Below are 20,591 nucleotides of genomic sequence, written 5' to 3' on the forward strand. Positions count from 1 at the left end.
TGGGAGATATTTTTTCCCCTAAGCTTGCATTAGGATGCCTGTGTTACCATGCACCTCTCCAATTAGATCTTTCACCTGCCACTGTTCCCAAGTGGGTCACAACTGCTGCATGAACTCTGGCATTTTTTTGTGCAAGAAGCAAAATCCCCTCAGGACTTACTCTTCTGAATTACTGGGTCAGTGAAAGAAAATGAAAGTCCTTAAGATAAAGCTTTTTCACAGCTCTTTCAGAAAGACTCCCCCAACACACACACCTTTGTTTTGTCATAGCTTATCTCCTCCCCCAGATACAAAGCCCCTGACCTCCAGAGGGTCACAACTTTAATATGATTCTCATCTTGGAGCCATGTCCACAGTCTGTCCATGGCTCCTTTGTTTAGTGTGGGGCCTTGTGAACCCTTCCCTACTCTATACTATAATATGGCTGGCTTGATCTTGTGCAGATATTCTTCAGGCAACCAGAGTTGCTGTGAGTTCATGAGTGCAAACATCCTGTTGTGGTTAGAAGACACTGCTTTGCTCCAGTTCTTCCTGACATCTTTCTGCCGCCTCCTCTCTGATGGTGCTGAGCTTTGGACAATATGTGATATAGATGTCTCATTTGTGCTGAATATTCCACTGATACTTATTCTCTGCACTTGGATCAGTTGTGGGCTTCTGCATTCACCACCATTGCTGCTCAAAGAAACTAATCTATGGGTAGATGATATGAATGTAGAAAGGAGTTTGTTACTTTGCCCATTTAGCAGAATAATCATTGTAGCTTCAGCCGTGGGGCCTATTAGCTCCTCAGTCATGGGTTCTTGGCCAGATTTACAGTACCAGATGTGTTTGTTTTTGTGTAGATGGCTTTAAATCCAATTAGAAAGGGATTGGCTACCCCCATAACATTCATGCCACAGTTGCACTCATGCTGGTCACTATTGCGGTTCACAGAGTTCACCAGCAAGGTAAGACTGTTGATGTCTTTCCCTCCCCCAGCTAGCAAGGAAGAATCATCCTGGTCAGTACCAATTTTATTTTCCATGTCCTGTGGTCAATGAATGTGATGTCTTAAGCAGTAGGGCCTTACTGTCAAGTTTGTGGGCAGTCAGGAACGATGGCAATGGCCTGCGTTGCTTTGGCAGTGTCTCGACCAATACCTTGAGGGGAAGTGTCCTACATCTGACCCTGGCCTTTTATTGGCAACTTCTGGGATGAGCATCATCCTGGGTGTAGGGTAACTTCAATTACTGGACAAGTCCTTTTATGGACATATGTTTCCATTTCCCTTGAATATGAATTTAGAAATGGAATCACTGATTACCTTAAGCCCAAATTGCTGAAGCTTTCTGTTAGAGATTTTGCTATCCCACACGTCAAGGATTAGTAAAAGTCAGAAACATGTAAATTTCTCCACTATATGGTTCCCTTGTAACAGTCAGAGTCCTTTTATTTTTTTTTTAAGTAAAATTCCCCTGAATTTCTGCCTGCTGCTAATCATTTTCCTCTGCCTTCAAATTGTCATAGAAAAATATTATGACTGAGGGTTATAACTTTTGTCTTTAAGAATTTAACATAACATGAACTATTTCTCAGTCTTTGCTAGCTTAGGACACCAACAATAATTGTTTTAAACTCAATTTTATTCTGCTCCCTTTTTACTACAAATCCTTGAATAGGTTTCTCTGTTGCTCATAATAGAATTTACTTCTTACAGTTGCATATGTGACCTATAGTCCCCCTTCAGCCCACTGTCTATCTTGTTGACCTTCAGTGCTTCATATCTCCCACCTGGCTCACTGTGAATCCCTCTGATCTCTTTGCCTCAGAGGGCTCTTCTACTGGATGCCCATATGGCTGGCTCCTTTGCCACCTTCAGATCTTTGTTTAAAGGTGACATTTATCTTAGACCGTCATCACTGGAAGAACCTTCTATTGATGCTTATCTCATTTTATAGCGTGCTACTTTATATTTTACCTGTATATTTTTTAAATTGTTTGCTTCTGTCATGTAATACGAACTTCACAAGGACAGAACTGTTTGTCTGTGTTGGTCAGTGTGTCGTTTCACTGTTGCAGTAGCCTTTGGAAGATAGCAGAGTCTCCAGAAGGAGTTGTTAAATGAACAGTGTCCTTGACTCACAGATGGTGCTATTTTGAAGTTGAGTCTGTTTGCTTTTCTTATAAAGAGGGATATTTTTATTTGTTGGTGAGAAAAGAACAGTTCAGGGAAGAGATATAAATTGCATTTTTCGTTTCCTAGTATTTTTTTTTTTAACTTTAACTTTTGTTCTACTTTAAGCTTTTGTGTGTGGTGTGTGTGTGTGTGTTTCATTGATGTTATGGCTCTTGGATCTTCTTAGACTCCTAGATTCCAGACATTTAAATTCTCTCTTTAAAAGGGAGAGTATAGGAAGAGTTGCTTTAGCTTGAAACAGATGGAAAGTCTTCTAGGGAACAAAAAGTGAAGGATTTAGCTGTTGATGCAGCAGTCAATTTAAAAGGTTTTAATCTAAAAGACCCTTAATCAGTCTTATTCAAAACAGAAATGTATTCTCTCCTAAGTAATTGGGTGAGACCAGAACCATTAACAAATTGAATAAAGATTTTGCTAATGCCAAAGAACTGTGCTGTTAGCAAGATTACCCCAATTACATCATCGTGCTCCAAGATGTGCACTTGCTAAATACAGCTGATGTATTTTTTCAGTGTTGCCAATTTTGAGATCATTAGTTGAATGACATTTCACTGTCCTCCAACTTGTACTATTCATATATTTTTTGACTGAAAGCCATAGCAATTTGAAAGTCATTGATGTGTCCTATCAACATCTTAAATTTGAATTTTGAGAGAAGTCTCATGGTAGGTATTTTGGATAAGTCTGTATGTAGGTCAAGAAGTATAGGGTTTTTTTTTTGTTTTGTTTTGTTTTGTTTTTTGGTTTTTTTTTACATTGAAAGTGAGACCATGCTGACCCTTATGTATAACCTGAGCATATAGTTAGGGCATATCCCTAAGTGAGGGTGTAGTCAGGGCATATCCCTAAATGAGGGTATAGTTAGTTAGGGCATATCCCTAAATGAGGGTATAGTTAGTTAGGGCATATTCCTAAGTGAGGGTGTAGTTAGGACATGTCCCCAAGTTGTAATGTTTATAATGAGCATTCCTACCTCTTAAGACTTGATGATTTGGTAACATGAAAAGCACAGAGTGCTGAAAGTAGATCACTGGCTTGGTCCCTTTACTTTTGTACTTTTGCTGAAAGCAGCATGTTCCTGCTGTCCTCTGGAGACTGCTCAATGGGTTGTCTTCCCAGAGATTTGCACTGTATGCTCTGTAGAGGTAGACAGTCTCTTAGGAAGATCATCCTGAGTTCAAGGGCAGCTTGGACTGCATTAGTCAGCTCTAGACAAATCTGGGCAACATATAGCAAGACTTTTAAAAACAAACAAACAAACAAAGATGCTTTTAAGAATGGCGGAAGTTCAGGAGTACTCTTAGTTTTCTCTCTCAAATGAGTCTGCATTTCCACAAGATGGAGCCTTTGCAAGTGTTGTTCTGGTGTAAAATGCCGGGTTATTCTTCCCCAACATGAGACTCTGTAACTACTAGAGATACTTTGTTGTCTACTCAGGTCGCAGCCCCACACCCTTCTTCACCAAACTTCTCACTCATATCTTACTACAGACCTGGATGAGAGCAGTTAGCACTAACTATACCACTGCCCAAGGGCTACCCTGTCCTCAGATTTCCTCCACCAGATGAATTAGTCCGTTACCTCTAAATGTAACCTCACTCAGATTGTCAGGACAGGGCAGGATGCAGCTAGATGCTTTCCTAGAACATCACACAAATGCCCTAACACAGTCCCTGATGGAGTCCATGTTCCCTCTGAACCCTCAGAGGCCAGGCCTTCAGCTGTACACATTCTTGTCTTCCAAGTGCCCACCAGAATGGTCCTTTGAGACGTTAGTCCAAAGTCCTGTTATCCTCGCTTCTTCGCTGCATCCAAGAGCTGTCTGGTCTCCTGTCACCACCTCCCATCTTGTGGGTCTCTACCTCCATGTCACAGGAGAGGTGCTGGGATTACACATTTGTACCACCAAATTGGGCTTTTTACGTGGGTTCCTAACATTGAACTCAGGTCTTCAGGTTTATATGGTCTTGTTTTCCTGGCTGTGTTCTTTAAAATTATACTCTTATCTACCATTTCTAACCTGACCCTGTTTTTATTTTATTCTTATTACTCAATACCATACAATATTGCTTACTTATTAATCATCAATGGGTCTTTTATTCACTTGAATGTTAGATTTAGGAAAGTAGGCATTTCTGTTTTTTCTTTTTAGTGTTAAACTGCAAACCTACAGTAGTAGCTAGAGCATAGGATGTCATTACTGGCTGCTTGTTGAGTAAGTTCTTAGAACAGTTACAACACTGAGATAACGCCAGAGGTGCAGCATCCCGCAGTAGGGAGTGATCCCGAGCAGCGTGGTATCAGCTGGGGGTATCTACACATCTGAGTGTCTGTATCATCTGTAACTGTATCTCGGAACAAGGTTGGTTACTACAGCTGTGCCTAGGTTAAGGGGGTCTCTGAGCTGTTAGGCATGTTCAGGGATTTGTCATAGGCCTTGGTTTTAAACTGACTTGACCTGACAGTGGCTCATGTTTCATTGTCTCTGGGGCGAATGTCAGTGTCATGATGTGTGCTCTTTTGTTGTTTGTTGTTTGTCTGTTTGTCCTCCCTCTCTCTATGTCTTCGTCTCTCTCTGTCTCTCTGTTAATCCCCTCTCCATTACTTAGTGTATAGGTTCCACCTTCATCACGCTGTCTTTTCCCCCTAAGGTGAAAAGAGGTGGCGATCTCCCTGTGTGAGTTTATTTGCACAGATGGCTCCTGGCTTATTGACTGGCATTTGTTTTCCATATGCTTGCCATCAGTCCCGCTACAGTTCTTACAGTGTGCAGAATGCAGAATCCCATCACCAGCTGACTAGTTGGCATTGTGAAATGTGACCTCCTGTGCGTCTCGGAATTCAGGCCTGAGTGTTGAGAGCTTCACCAGCTTTACACTGCGGCTGTGACTGATTCGTCATTTCCACTGCTGTTTAAAAATGGACAGAAGACTAGGGTGAAATTAATACTATTCACCCAGAGGTAGGAGTCATTACTGTCCCGACCAGACCCCGGTTTCCCCTCAAATTGTAATGCTTGTTGCTTAAGATTCGTAAATATGCAGATAATTGTTAGCTTCTGTTGTCGATTTGCCATAAACTTCGTGTCACCTTTTAGAAAAGGAACCTCAACCAAAGAATTGCCTCCATTAGATTGGCCTATGACCATGTCTGTGGGGCCATTTTCTTAGTTGCTAATAGATGTAGGAGGGCCCAGCTCACTGGGTGATGCCATCCCTGGGCAGGTGGGCCTGAGCTGTAAGAAAGGTAGCTGGGCAAGCCAGACAGAGCAAGCCAATAAGCAGTGTTCTTCTGTGCTTTCTGCTTCAAGTGTCTGCCTTGATTTCTCACCTTGGCTTCTCCTGTGGATGTACCGTAACCTATAAGATGAAATAAATCCTTTCCTCCACAAGTTGCTTTTGGTCATGGTGTTTATTTCAGCAACAGAAACCTAACTAGAACAACCATATTTGAGAAAAAAACACATAAAACGCTAGACACTGTAGATTTGTCTAATGCCATCGTGTGTTTTTGTTGTTGTTTGTTTGTTTTTTGGTTCTGAGGGCAATGAGGATGAAGCTTACTTCCTTTGTTTATTTATTTATTTATTATTTTAGTTTTACACACCCTTGTAACAGAAACTTATTATATACAAAGGAGGGAATGACATGTATTCCTTGAATTAAATTACTTGATAATGTAGCAATCATTTCTTATATTATTCTGACATTAGCTTTGTTCAGATTTGTGGCCAGACCTTTTTTTTGTTTTTTATCCTGAGTACCTTCTTTTTTTTTTCTTGCTCTTTTTTAATTTAAATTATTTTTTCATTTTACATATCAACCCCTCTCCCCCCTCCCTCTCTGCCCCCACCTTCCCTCATCCCATCCCCATCCCGTCTTCATAGGGGGTAAGGTGGCCAGAGCTTTTGATTACTACTTAGTAAGTTGATCTCTGTCTCCCTATAGAACTTGGCATCTCCTAGGAGTAAGGGTTCTGAAGACAGCAGTTTACAGCTTTGCTTATTTGATTAATGACCCTAATTGAGTGGATTGTAAGGACCTTCGCCAGATTTCTTCCCTCTTCTCCCCCAACCCCTTTCAGAAGTTGACGTCTAATTATCTGTGCAGAAGCAGTGTGCTCTGGTGTGTGCATTGTTCCAACGAGACACACCCTTAAATCCTGGGCTCACCCGTTTTCCTTCGACACACTGTTTCCTGAGGAAGTAGTCTCCATACTTTCCCTCAGTGAATAGACACCTACCTCTCTCTCTTATCTAAATCGAAGGTGTGAATCTGACAGGTGTTGAATTTCACACAGATACACATTGCTGAGGACTTCTCAGTATGACCTTATGGAGATTGATAAATTGATCTTCCCAAAAGTCATTTCTTTCTTGGTCATGCAGGTGTATAATGAGAAAGCTTGAAACTATAACCCTGCAAAGCAGATCATACATCAATTTGAAAAACAAAAGTGCTTTTCCATATGGGAAAGGTTTGGGGAAGTGTTATTTTCTTCTTCATTGTGTGTGTGTGTGTGTGTGTGTGTGTGTGTGTGTGTGTGCGTGCGCGCGCGCGCGCATGCGCGCGCGCATGCTTTCAGGACATAGACTGAAAAACCATGTGAGATTACAGCGGCTGTGAGGAGAGGCTTTGAATAGCTAATCAAATACTTAAGAACAGAGTGTAGTTATGGACTTAGGAAGTGTTCCATAAGTAAAAGGTATTTATTTGTTCGTTCGTTCATTCATTCATTCACAGTCTTCATTGTCCTCTGTGTTCCCCCGAGGCACTAGTCATGTTTCTGACATGGGTGCAGATTTCCCGGTAAGTTGTAAGAACCAACAGAGATTCCGGTTTCCCCATTGGTAGCATGTTCCCTGAGCACAGCACCCCATCACAGCTAGGCAGGAGCATTCAAACAGTCAGGATACAGAGTGCCTCCATCACAAGTGTCTCTCGAGGTGTGTGTGTTTTTGAAGAAACTGAGATCACAATACTCATGTTTCCTTGGAGTTTCTCTCCCCTCGCCCATCCTGTGCATCCCTGTCAACCACAGATCTGATGTCCTTCCATGTTATCCTTGTCATTTCAAGAATGGTATGTGAGTGGGGTGCTGCAGGCTCTAAGAGTCTGCCTTGACTCTTGCCTTATAATTACAGTTTTCTGGAGATTTATTTCGGTGGCTCTTTGCATGTTATTTCTTTTTTTATTGCCATATTATGGATAGCAAGTAGTGTAAAATTTCAACTTTGGAAGGACATCTTAGTTATTTCCAGTTTGAGATTATTACAGATATCTGTCGGGAGCATTTTTATGCAGGTTCTTGTGTGAACTCAAGTTTTTGTCATGGGGTTAATTATTAAATCATAGGGTAGCTGGTGTTTTTCCTAAGAAAACCCTCAGTGGCTATATTATTTTGCATTCTTACCAGGCATGTATAAAGGATCTGCATTTTCTATATATTGCCAGTGGCTGTATTGACACACTGATTTGAACTGTTCTGGAAGGTGTGTAGTAAAGTCTCCTCAGTGCTACATTTGCGTTTCTCTGAGGACTGGTGATGGTCAGCAGTTTTTCTTGTACTTACTTGCCATCCATTTCTTCTCACCTGAGATGGCTCTTCCTGGGCAGTGCATAGTTTTCAAAAATACAGATACTGTTTTTATACCATTTCCACTTCTCCCTGTCCCTTTCCTCCTGCAGTGCCCCCAACTCGTGATCTCATTTTTAAGTATTATTGCTACAAACACACACACATTCATGCACGCACGCACACAAAACCTACTGAGTTTGTTCAGTGTTGCCCATATGTCTCTGTGTTTAGGACTGACCACTTGGGACTGGATTACCTGTCAGGGGGATCATCCCTGGGGAAAGCTGATTTTTCCTCTCAGCCGCTGTTTATTAGCTGTAGCTCTTTCTAGAGGAGGGGCTGTGGGGGTTTAGATGGGAATGTCTTCTGGATGCTTTCATACTGGAATGTTTGGTGCTGTTTGGGAAGGTGGTGGAACCTGGAGGAGTTGGAGCCTTGTTGGAGAAAGCACATCCCTGGAGCAGGCCTGCCTGACTTCCGTTTGCTCTCTCTGCTTTGTTTTTCAGTAGAAGATGGGAGCTCTTGTCTCCCTGTGCCTGTTAGGCCCTCCGTCCAGAACTGCAAGCCAAAATAAACTTTTTCTTCTTTATGTCATTTCAGTCAGAGTGCTGTAGCAACAAACAGAAAGTAATGCGGTGGTCTTGTAAAACTTACCCCTGCATGTCATATCGGCTGGTGTGGTCATTTTGTAGGTCTCATTTAGACAGCCATATTGTTAAACTTTGACCGGTGCAGTGTCCCCATCATGGAGAAGATCCTGTCTCACAGCCGGCCTCCTGGTCCTCTGGTGCTCACAGTCTTTCAGCTGCCTCTGTGATGTTCCCTGAGCTTTAGGTATACAGATCGCACTGTAGAGGCGGGGCTGAGGCTGGATACACCAAGTCACTTACTTTGTACAGTTTGACCCGTTGTGGATCTCCGCAGCACCCCCTAGCGATGGTAAAAAGACTTCTGTGATGAGGGCTGAGGGCCACACTTTAAGTTGTTCTCTGTGGTCTGGGTGCTCCTTATTTATCTAGGATACCAAGCCTTTGTCAGGCATATGGTTTGCACGTGCTTACCCCTACTGTATAGCTTGACTTGCCTTTTAATGGGGTCATTTGTGGAGCAAGCACTTTGATTTTTGTTGAAGATTGATTACCAGTTTCCCCTTTAGATTCTGCTTTTATTTCAAATGTAAAAACTCTTTCCTGGTCCTAAATTTTCTTTTACAGTTAGTTCAATATATATTTTGACTTTCTTTAAAACTTTCTTTTTGTCTCGGACATTTTTTAAAAGCATGTGGTAAACTTCCAAATATTGAGAGTTTTTATGTTTTTCCAGTTAATTGATACCCTAATGAGTACTCTGTGTGTATCAAAAGTAATGCACACATTGATGGCAAACATCACACAGTGATAGTTAAAGACAGTCATAAAACATGAAAATGTATAAGAAAGATTAAATATTTTATTAATAACCAATAAATCTTAAAATTCTTGTCTAAAAGATTTAGAATGTGAAATCAACTCTAGCTTTAAATAAGAGATATCTGAAACAAGTTGGTGGCACACGCCTTTAATCCCAGCAGCACTCGGGAGGTAGAGCCAGGCAGATCTCTGTGAGTTCAAGACCAGCCTGGGCTACCAAGTGAATTCCAGGAAAGGCACAAAACTACACAGAGAAACCCTGTCTTGAAACACCAAAAAAAAAAAAAAAAAAAAAAAAAAAGCGATGTGATTTTTGTAAGAACACAAGAAACATGTGTATGGAGAAGAGAAATAATTTCTGCAGTAGAAATGAGAGTTTGCACTTGTATGCCGAAGGACTGAGATGGGGTATAACCACCTGTGTAGTACGGGGCTCAGAGAAGGCTGCCGCAAGTGGCAGTGAGGGAAGTCAAGCTATGTAAAACCAACTTTAGAACTGAGTGGCAGAATTAAATTCATAGAAAGGGATAAAATTCCCACCTAAAAGGCTTTCGAAAAGAGAACAGAAATTTATTACAGTTTTGAACAAATGGGGAGGACCTGCCCTGAAATCAACCAGGCAGGTGTGGAAGGGGGTTAATGGTTTCTAAGTTCATAGAAAAGCTTAAAAGAGACTTAAGGGAATTTTGGTAAAGATAGTTGACAGTGATCTTGACCTAAAGGGAGGGTTGGAGATTAGTATCCAGTATCTACTTTATAGTATCATCTATTTTATACTATCTTTTTAATACCTTTTTTGGCAGATGTGTTGCCAATACTTTTGCACACATTTTGTTGCCCACAAAAGCTCATCCAGTGGTTGTATCAGATGTCCTCAGTTTTAACCCAGTAGCAGGGACGTAGGAAGAGTGGCCTCAGACTTTGAATACAGATGGGATTGACTGAAAAATTACGTCAGCATACATAAATGTTGAGTCTGCCCACACAGACCAGGAGAAAGGCCCTCTTCCTAAGAGGACTGGAGAGGTCACACCCGCATTCCAAGAATGTGGTATATGACATTTGCCTCCATCTCTGAAGATGTCACCTGAAAACTGCAGCTCATGTGATTTGCCCCAAACATGCCTAAAGAAACATGTTGTGCTTTAAGTATTTGTGGCACTGTCTGCCCAGTGTCCTCTGAAAAATCTCCACGCTTGTCAGTACAGGTCAGGTGTCCCTCACATAAAATGCTTGTGACTACAAGTATCCAGACTTTATGTGCTTCAGATCTGGGGCTATTTGCTATGCTTTACCAGTGGTGTGTGGGCAATGTGAAATGTGTATTTGAAATGCCCCAAATTTCAAGCTCTTGTGTGGCACATTATTATTGAAAAATTACCAGATTTTGAACAATGTTTGGATTTCTGGATCAGGAATGTTCAAAACTATGTACCATTTCCTTTTTCAAGCAATTTCTCTTTCCCTCTATTACTAGTATTGAAGAAAATAATGGGTATTTCTTTTAAACCTGGGGCCCAGGAAAATCATAATTCCTGCCCTTTATCTCCATCTTTCCCTCACTGAGGAAAGTGTCAGGAGACCCAGATAGCCTCTGTGCCAGTCTGCAGGCTCTTGTCTCTTTCATGATTATGTTCGTGTTTGCTTCCTCTTACTATGCCTTTTTAGAAAATGACCTTGAAGTTTGACTTGAAGTTTGCATGGTCTGATGTTACTATACCCCAGGCAGCCTTCTTTGCATGCTAGCTGTGTGGTATGCCTTTTCTCCCATCCAGAAAAAATTTAATACTGTTATTTTTAGAGAGCTACTAGTTAAAATTTATCTGCTAACTTATTTGTTTACTTGAGAGAGAGAGAGAGAGAGAGAGAGAGAGAGAGAGAGAGAGAGAGAGAGAGAGATATCGCATACAGAGGCCAGAATCTGATATCAGGTGTCTTTCCTTATCACTCTCTACCTTCTGTTTTGAGATAAGGTCTTTCACTGAGCCTGTAGCTCACTGGTTGGCTAGCCTGCCTGGCTGTGAGCTCCAGGGCTCTGCTTGTCTCTGCTCATGCCATGCATTTCACATGGGTGCTGGGATCTCACTGTCATGCCCTGCATGTCACATGGGTGCTGGGAATCTGTCATGCCATGCATTTCACATGGGTGCTGGGATCTCACTGTCATGCCCTGCATGTCACATGGGTGCTGGGAATCTGTCATGCCATGCATTTCACATGGGTGCTGGGATCTCACTGTCATGCCCTGCATGTCACATGGGTGCTGGGAATCTGTCATGCCCTGCATGTCACATGGGTGCTGGGAATCTGTCATGACCTGCATTTCACATGGGTGCTGGGATCTCACTGTCATGCCCTGCATTTCACATGGGTGCTGGGATCTCACTGTCATGCACTGCATTTCACGTGGGTACTGGGAATCCACTTCATGCTTGCATGGCAGGTGCCTGCCTTACGGACTAAGCCATCTCTCCAGCCGTTTTTATTATTTTTTAATTTCATAGTGTTAATATTATAGCCAGTTTTGTTGATTTGGACCATGTTCAGAATTGTGTTTTGTAGAGTAATTGTAAGTTAATTTTTCATTGAACTTTCTACATGGACATAGAGAGAAGGAGGTCATTTATTGACTAACTGATTAGTAACATTTTCCGTAAGAAGCAATGTTTTTTAGGAGAAAATGTATTTACAGTTCTGGAATGAGTTTCCAAAACATTTAAAATATTACTGGCTTATTCTCCATTATTTTACTGACATTTAAACCCATAACATGAAGATACAAAGAACCTGTGTGGGATAGGTTTTTGTTAACTTGGCACAGACTAGGGTTATCTGGGAAGAAGGAACCTCAGTTGAGAAAATGCCTCCTTCAGAATGGTCTGTAGACAAATCTTTGGGCCATTTTTCTTGATTAATGATTTATGTGGTATTAATCCTGGGCTGATGATCCTGGGTTGTATGATAAAGCAGGCTGAGCAAGCCATGAGGAGCAAACCAGTAAGCAGCACCCCTCCATGGCTCTGCATCAGCTCCTGCCCCAGGTTCCTGCCTCGAGTTCTTGCCCTGACTTCCCTAGATGATGGACTATGAACTGTAAGCTGAAATAAACCCTTTCCTCTCCAAGTTGCTTGTGATCATAGTGTCTTTACCACACATAGGAAGCAAACTAATATAGACCCTAAGTTTTAAATTAGAATATACGTAATGTGGCAAAATGCCTGAGTATTTTAATGAACAAACATAAAGTGTACACAGGACAGAGCTTTGTTTTGAACAAAGGTAATAAAACTTAGCTAACTTAAGGCAGAACTCTACACTAAATTTTGCTGTGTTCCATGTAATTAAAATATTGATGACAGCTCTATTCGCTTCTCGTTATGGGTCTCAGAGGACTAATTAGTGTACCACAAGACTTTTACCTTGGCAGAGAGAACAGCTCTTGTTCATATTTGTATCAACAATGCTTTGTTTTAGATCCTGCAAATAACATCTTCTAAGCAATGCAAGGAGATAGGTCTTTTAGTTTTTCTTTTAAGACATTTGTGTTTTTGATATATACATACAATTTATTTTGTAGGATAGTCCTTAATTTATAATTTTCTATAGTTCCTTCATTATTTTGGCTGTGAATTATTTTTATTAGTCTACTATGAAAGTGATCTTGTAGCCATCACAGTACATAAACTTTAGGTTCTTGACAACCATTTTGTGGTTTGGGGTCATGTTAAATTTGACCTCTTGGGTTAGATGGTGAAAGCTTTCCTCAGTGAGTTTTTTCTCCTTTGCAACCCGGAAGCAATGGGAGTAGATACTGTGACGTTTACATTGATGACTACACACTACTCAGATGCACTTTGTTTTTGAGACAGGATCTTTAGCTCAGGTTGGTGTCAGACTCTCACTGGGTAGGTGAAGATGTCCTTGAACCTTTGGTCCTCCTGCTTCTTACCCCTGAATACTGGGATTCCAGGAATGCGCTACCACACTGGGTTAAGGACTTGCTGGGGAACCCAGGGCCCTGTGCCGGTCAGGCAAGCACTCTACCAACTGAAGCCCATCCCTAACCCATTCTCTGCTTCCGTGTGGCATCTTTGGTGACTCTCACTTAAGTTAGTCCTCTGCAGTGTTTATTCTGATGTGATTTCAGATGCAAGAGTTTTAATCATAAGAGAAGGAATTTCCGTTTGGTTTTCATCCTAAGTGATAAGTGGTTTCCTTGTTTTACGTGTAGTCTGTGAATTGTAGATAGTAAAAGCACCTGTCTCAGAGTGCTGTGTGGTTTTCTGTGTCTCCCAGGTTCCCTGAAAAGAGAGTTTTGTGCCCCCCCCCTTTTTTTGTTTTTTTTTGAGACGGTTTCTCCATGTAGTTTTGGTGCCTGTCCTGGATCTTGCTCTATAGACCGGGCTGGCCTTGAATTCATAGAGATCCGCCTGGCTCTGCCTCCCGAGTGCTGGGATTAAAGGCGTGCGCTGCCACCACCCAGCCTGTTTTTCCCCCCTTTTTCTTACTGGTCTGTGTGCCTGTATTCTTTAATCAGTGCAGTTACTCTTTCTGAAGTTTCTCTTTACTGTTTCAGGATACTGATTTCTGTTCTGTGAAACTCCATGTGTGAGCATGTGCGTGTGTGTGCAGGATGACCAGCACACACCCAGCACTTTGCTCACGCACTTAGATAGCAGGCCGGTCACCAAATGGTTAAGTACTGCATATATTTTGGTGAATAGAAAAGCCTTAAAAAGAAGCAGGCTGAGTAGTGACAGCTCCCATGTCTTCTATTGCCCGTGGACTAAGGACTCAGTTCATGGGTTTTTAGCTCTGCCTGTCTGGCTTGAGGACATCTGTTTGTCAGTCATTCTCGGTGCTGGTCTGTTACTGATCTAGAATGGTGGTGGGACCTGGGCTAGGGGAGCCTAAAAATGAGGTAGACTAAAGTCTCATGCAATAGCCAACTTTATTCAGAGCATCGGACAATTTATAGTCTGCAGGTTAAGAAAGGTAACCTGAGTATATAATCACAAGGAGAAGCTCATGTGGCATCTTTTCCCATAGAGGCACATATACAAATAGCAATAGCCAGTTGTAATAAATAATCTTCAGCAAACTCAATGCTATCCGCTTTACCCGGGAAGGGGATGAAAGAAGTTTTTGAAGAAACTGAAGTCACAATACTCTTGCTTCTTTGGAGTTTTCTCACAAACACTCAGAACTTTCCTCAAATGACTCCATTCTTGGATGGTGTTCTTGACACTAGTCAAGGCCACAGATACTCTAATAGTTTTCACTTTGGGAGAGGATGGTGGAGAACCTTCCAAAATTGGATGTAATTGTAAATGTGTGTGCATTGTTAAAAGATAATATTCTATACCTTTCAGTTATCAATTGGTCAATTCCCAATTAATTACTTTTAGAAGTAAACTTTTACCTTTTTCTCAAATGACTCACTGATTTTTAATAATCTTCCAAAATAAATATGCATAATAAACATATTACAAATAAATCAGTTTGAAGATTTATGTGCTTAAATTTCAAAGTCAAAATGCATGGTAGTTTCCTGTGTTACTGATTTCAATTTTGAGGTATATTTTTCAGAATCCTAATGTGTACTAGTAGCACAGGAAGATAGAGCTGTGCTGTGACTGACTGCACAGGTGTGGATGCTCACGAACAGGCGACACTGGAAGCAGCACAGATGTAGACAAGTCAGGAGTTGGTACTAAGGGGCCAGCACGGATGTAACTCTTTCCAGGGCCTGATGTGGCGTGATTGCCCCTATGCTGGTGAGGAAATTGAAGCTTAGAACAGTCACCTGTGTAATTTAGGTCCACTTGAAAGTCACTGCACAGTTCACATCTTGACTGTTACTAAACCAAATGACAGATAGAGGTAACACTTATTCTTCATAGAAAGGTATCTATTAGGCATGCTTTCATCTATAGACAGCAACTTTAACGTGTTCTCTCTCTCTCTCTCTCTCTCTTTCTCTGTTTCCCTCCTTTCCCTCCCTCCCTCTCTCTATGAGTGTGTGTATCTCTGTCTCTCTCTCTGTATGTGTGTCTCTGTCTCTCTATCTCTGTGTGTAGGAGGGCTGGGGAAGAGAGGAGAGACAAAGATAGAGACATCAACTGACCAAGCAAATGCTGGCTCTGTAACTTACAATTCTGACTTCTTAAAAAGCTATATCTAGTTGGAAATACAGCTGAGTTGTTTTGTTTTGTTTTTTTTTGCTCCCTCTCTGTCATTGATTTTAGTGTGAATACTCCGTCTTGAAAACATACATATGTATCATGATTGCTCATTTATTTGAGAAGAATCCCTGTCAGGGCTGTTGCAGGTTACAGGAATATGAAGGTGATTGAGTCTAGCTTCTTCATGATGGAGGTTACAGTCAACCCCGAGAAGAGATGTGTCAGATTATTACAGTATACTGATCTAAATATTAGTAGAAGGAAACAGTGTCCTGTGAAGCAGGGTGCCCAAATACTGGGGGAAAGGAAGGAAAAACCATAGAAGTGACGTAGGATCTGAAGAACAGGTGTGCAGCTAGCATAGTGCATTCTGGGACTCACATGTGGTTCAGTATGGTGGGGTTATAGACAGTCATTAAGATATGTTACAACACACGATTGGAAAGGTAGTTCTTAAATTCTTAAATTTGATGAAATTTGTGTACCAGACTTAGTACTTAAAATTTTAGATTTGTTTTGTTTTGTGACTACTGAGTCTTTGAAGAAGGAAAATGGAATCTTGAGATAGAGTGAAGGTAGGGACCCAGCTAGAGACAATCTGCGGCAGTTTGTGAAGAGAAGGGTCATAGCAGTCTGCAGTGAAGACTACATGAGAGATACAGAAAAGTTAGGTGACTAAAATGCCTTGTACTTAGGATGCTTTAAAATGTCACAAACACTATAATGGTTTTGGTACCTATTAAGGAAGTGGATAAGGAGATGGTTTTGTATGAGGAAATGGAGCTCTTGAGACTCTGCCTTAGCCAGAGATGAGGGAGCAATGGCTTACATGTGAATCAAAGGAGGATGCTCAAACTCAGTGCTCTGTCTGGTTGTTTCACACCAATGCTAGGCAGCACCCAGGTATGCTTCATTCATGACCAATGCATGGGTAGGGTCAGCCAGTAAGGTTGAGAAATACTTATAAGTCCATGTGAATACCTAGAAAGTCCTTTTCCCGAGGACATGGTGTGTCGCTGTTTTTGGAGGTCTATTCCTGTGACTGTTGGAAACAGAGTTGGGCTCATATTAGACACCATTTTTGGAGACTTCCAATTAGCGTTAGTGATCAGCATATTAAGGATCCTTAACACACACTCCTTTAAAGTGAGTCCTTGCTTGTTAAGGGCTCTGGGTGATGTTCGCCTTCTAAGCCTCTGAAGGACCCAGGAGAAGCGGAAGCGTCTCTGTTTTCTCATCACATCCCCTCCCACGGTGTTGGCCCTTTGATTGCACTCTTTCCAGCCTGGCCTCAAGTCACAGCCGTGTCTGTTCAGTGGTCTTTCAAGTCAAGTGATTAGTATTCTGGTCCAGTGAGCGCTGTGAGGCAGGCTTTCTGTGTAGCAAAGGTAGTTTTGGCAGTGTTGTTAGAGGCATGTGAGCACTGCTCTTCCCACAGCTTGGAACTGAATCTAAAACCACATGATCACGCTGCTGAGTCTGCTCTCATGAAGCTGTTTGTGCTGCGTAATGTTTTAAGGGATCCTAAACTACCATAGTCTCTCTCTCTCCCCTAATTTTGTCCTACCTGATTAACTTACACTCTGTGTTAGTAAATCCGAAGGAAACAATTAGTTTCTACCATAATTGGGAGCCGTAGTAAGTTAATGTACTTTGGAAAGTATAATGACCTCCCTGGTACCATACAGGCTAGCTGGTACATCAGCAGTTTCTTGCCTGGTCGTCTGTTTACTGATTGCGCCTCATGGTGTGAACCTTGTGTCTGAGTGTTTTAGTTTCCTTCTAAATAGAAAGGGAAAAAGGGAGGAAGGAGGGATGAGGGAGAGAAAGCCTTATTTGTACTCTAACACAAAGAGTTTTAAAAGACAGTAACAAGTCAGTAAAGGATTGTCACCAAACTATGCTATTTACTAGTTGAAATTTGTATTTTGGGGGGTGGGTGGGCAGGTTTGAGACAGGGTTTCTCTATATAACAACAGCTCTAGCTTTCCTGGAACTCACTCTGTAGACCAGGCTAGCCTCGAACTCACAGAGATCCACCTGTCTCTGCCTCCCTAGTGCTGGAATTAAAGGTATGCTCCACCACTGCCAGGCTGAAATTTGTATTTTTTTAATGCAGTCTTTTAAAATGCTATCTTAAAATAACAATAAGGTTTTAAAAACCATCTGGATATGGTGGCACATGTTAGTAATTACAATACTTAGGAGGTTGGGGTGTGAAGATCAGGAGTTGAAGGCCATCCTGGGCTACATAATGGGTTTGAGAAATACCCTGTGTCCACCCCTCACCCCCTAAAAAAACTCACCCACCATTGGCTTTTTGTGTACATGCTTGCCTAGCATTTTTATTTTTAGACTAGTCTGTTTAGAGACCACTGTACTGTTGGAGTTGACAGGGATGACTAGACTGATCTACTGAGTCCAGAGGGAAAGTGACAGAGCTTTCAGGTTAAAGGAGCCGAAATTGACTTTCCATTAAGTCTAGGCTGTTTGCGTTGATTCCTACAGAGCAGAAATGCACTTAAAGTTGACTGTTTTCTTCTTCTCTGCCATCTGAACCCAATCCTCACTTGTCTTTTGTAGCTAGAGACAGTGGGATGGCAGCTTAACCTGCAAATGGCTCACTCGGCTCAAGCCAAGCTCCAGTCTCCTCAGGCCGTGCTGCAGCTGGGAGTGAGCCAGGAAGACTCCAAGGTGAGACCGCAGGCCCTGGTGGAGGTGAGACTGGGGCCCTGGTGGAGGTGAGACCAGGGCCCTGGTGGAGGTGAGACCGGGGCCCTGGTGGAGGTGAGACCGGCGCCCTGGTGGAGGTGAGACCGGCGCCCTGGTGGAGGTGAGACCGGCGCCCTGGTGGAGGTGAGGCCGGCGCCCTGGTGGAGGTGAGACCGGCGCCCTGGTGGAGGTGAGACCGGGGCCCTGGTGGAGGTGAGACCGGCGCCCTGGTGCAGTGAGGTGCTTTGTTTGGTAGGTCTCCTACCTCATTGACAGAGGAGCCTGGCCTTAAAAATATAAATGTAAATCAGCTGCAGCAGCTTATCTTGCATTGTGCTTCTCTTACAGACCATCTTATAATGTCTTTTAATTTGCGTGAGATAAAAATTTAATGGAGTCCCTCTGAAGTTACTGTTTTTGATGCCCCCCCACTGTGTGTGTGTGTGTGTGTGTGTGTGTGTGTGTGTGTGTGTGTGTTAGTGTGTGTGTGTTAAGCTGTATGCTGCATGTATAAAGGGAAAGGGATATTTGCTGTTGTCTAGCCAATGCCTGGGACAGTCAGACAATCTGAAATACATTTTGGGGAATAGTGTGTTCATGTGTTTAAACCCTAACTTACAAGATAGATTTTTTTTTTTTTGTTTGCATTAGTTTACATCACAGGGCAGCTCCTCCTTTAGTGTCAGTTTTAGAACAACCTGATCATAATTATCAAGAGTGAAAGCAGTGCCGTGGAAGGTTCCCCACTGTGGTGTGCAGAGAAGTATGTTTCCGGTATAGCCTATCATATTTTATAATTACTCCTTTACCATAGAAAAGGGAGAGTAAGTCCCCGCCCCCCATGGATGAGACTGTGTTAATGAGACATTTAAACCGAGCTGGGCCTAGGGTGCTGCGGGAGGTCTGAGGGTGGAGGGTTACAGTGCCTAAACAGTCTTCCAGTAGCTACCGTTACAGTGAGGTAGAATGTACTTTGATAGCGTGTTCACAGTTAGTTATTATATCATAGGCATTTCTGTCTCTTTTAAAGAACTGGACCACTGGCTAGCCCAGGGTATATAACCACAAAATATTAACATGATTTAATCTTATATATAATGTATTAGTTTAACATAGTATTCTAAAATAATTTCCTTTCACACATTTTTCACTGGAAAATCATACAAACTTACTAGTCAAGTGTGAAACAGACTTTTATTATTGTTTGTGCTGCAACTTAGTGGTGACATACTTGTGGCATGGTACCTAATCTTTGCAAGACTGTTTCTTTCCTGCAGCATGGAGTGTGCATCTTACAGGGTTTCTGGGAAGTTTACATGCCTACTGTGTATAAAGTACTTAGTCCAATGGAGAATTCTCAGTAAGTACTCGCTGTTACCACCATCATCAGTACAGTAGGGAGCTAAAACCGATCAGTCAGTCAGCCAGTCAATCAATCAGTCAATCAATTGATTTGCTTCAGGTAAAAGTTCTTACTAAATTGCTTTGCTAATGTAGTTACCGTCACTTTCTTTTCTCTTTCCTATGTTCTCGTGTTCTCTCTCTCTCTCTCTCTCTCTCTCTCTGTCTTTCCTCAATATACTTTTTTTGGACATACTTTTAATATTTATGCTTACTGGGAATTCAAGAGTAAAAGTACAGCCTGGGAAGTCCCTTTCCCTTCTATGAACCAAGGAAGGTATTCCTTTAGGTTTGGGAGGATGGTCTGGAAGGCACTGGAGTAGACGGGCTCACCATGGCCGAACACAGGCATGTTTGAGTAGCTCTGTGCTGTCTCGGTTTGCTCTCTTAGGACTACTGTGTGTCACCTCCAGGTACCTACAGAGCTGGAGCACTGTGTGAGCTAAGGGATATTATTTTTACCAAATATTAGAGATGCTTTAAGCACCAGAGCTTTTATAGTGCTTCACTTTGGGATGCCCAAGGCCTTCCAGCTCCATCACATAGGCATAAAACCACACCTTTATGCCTGAGTGTCCATTTCATTGTGAGGCAGTGGGATGAAAGAATAATAATTCTAGCCAGACAATGTTTTAAAATTCATGTTTCTCAGGAACTCAATACAGATGTAAAATCAAGATCATTATTGATATGGGTTAAGTATATTTACATTTTCCCATTTGTTGCTCTTTAGAAATTTTGATTGGATCGTACTCCATATGAGCATTTCTTAGCCTTGTAACCTGAAGAACGAGAGCACCACTGTCTTTCACAGTGGAAGAGCAAAGAGAGCAGTGAGGGGTGTGAGCTCTTTGGCCTGCGTGCAGATTGAGCCATTTCTTTCTCTTGCCCTCTACTATGGCATTGGGTGGACTCGACCCAGCTAAGATTCCCCAGACAGTAGACACACAATGAAATGTAAACCTGCTGTCAGCCTGGGCGGGAGCATGCTGGGTCCAAGTGCTCTGTGCCTCAAGGAACAGTTGCCAACTCCACCATCTCCTCAGCAAAGTGCTGAGTTCCGCCCTGAGGTGAATTTGTTTGTTTCCATTCTCCTGTTTTATTCTTTTTATTTCTGCTTCACGTGGC

At 42.1% G+C, this 20,591-nt stretch overlaps 1 protein-coding gene across 2 annotated transcripts in view; it reads left to right on the forward strand.

Moving 5' to 3' along the window:
* Commd10 (COMM domain containing 10) overlaps positions 1-20,591 on the forward strand; it is a 124,892-nt gene that overhangs the window by 17,739 nt on the left and 86,562 nt on the right. For both annotated transcript variants that reach the window (XM_036205300.1, XM_036205299.1), the window contains one exon: positions 17,934-18,044. In XM_036205300.1, coding sequence (XP_036061193.1) covers positions 17,934-18,044 — 111 coding nt within the window. The remainder of the gene's footprint in view (positions 1-17,933; positions 18,045-20,591) is intronic.

This window comes from Onychomys torridus, chromosome 13, assembly GCF_903995425.1.
Source record: "Onychomys torridus chromosome 13, mOncTor1.1, whole genome shotgun sequence".
NCBI lineage: Eukaryota > Metazoa > Chordata > Mammalia > Rodentia > Cricetidae > Onychomys > Onychomys torridus.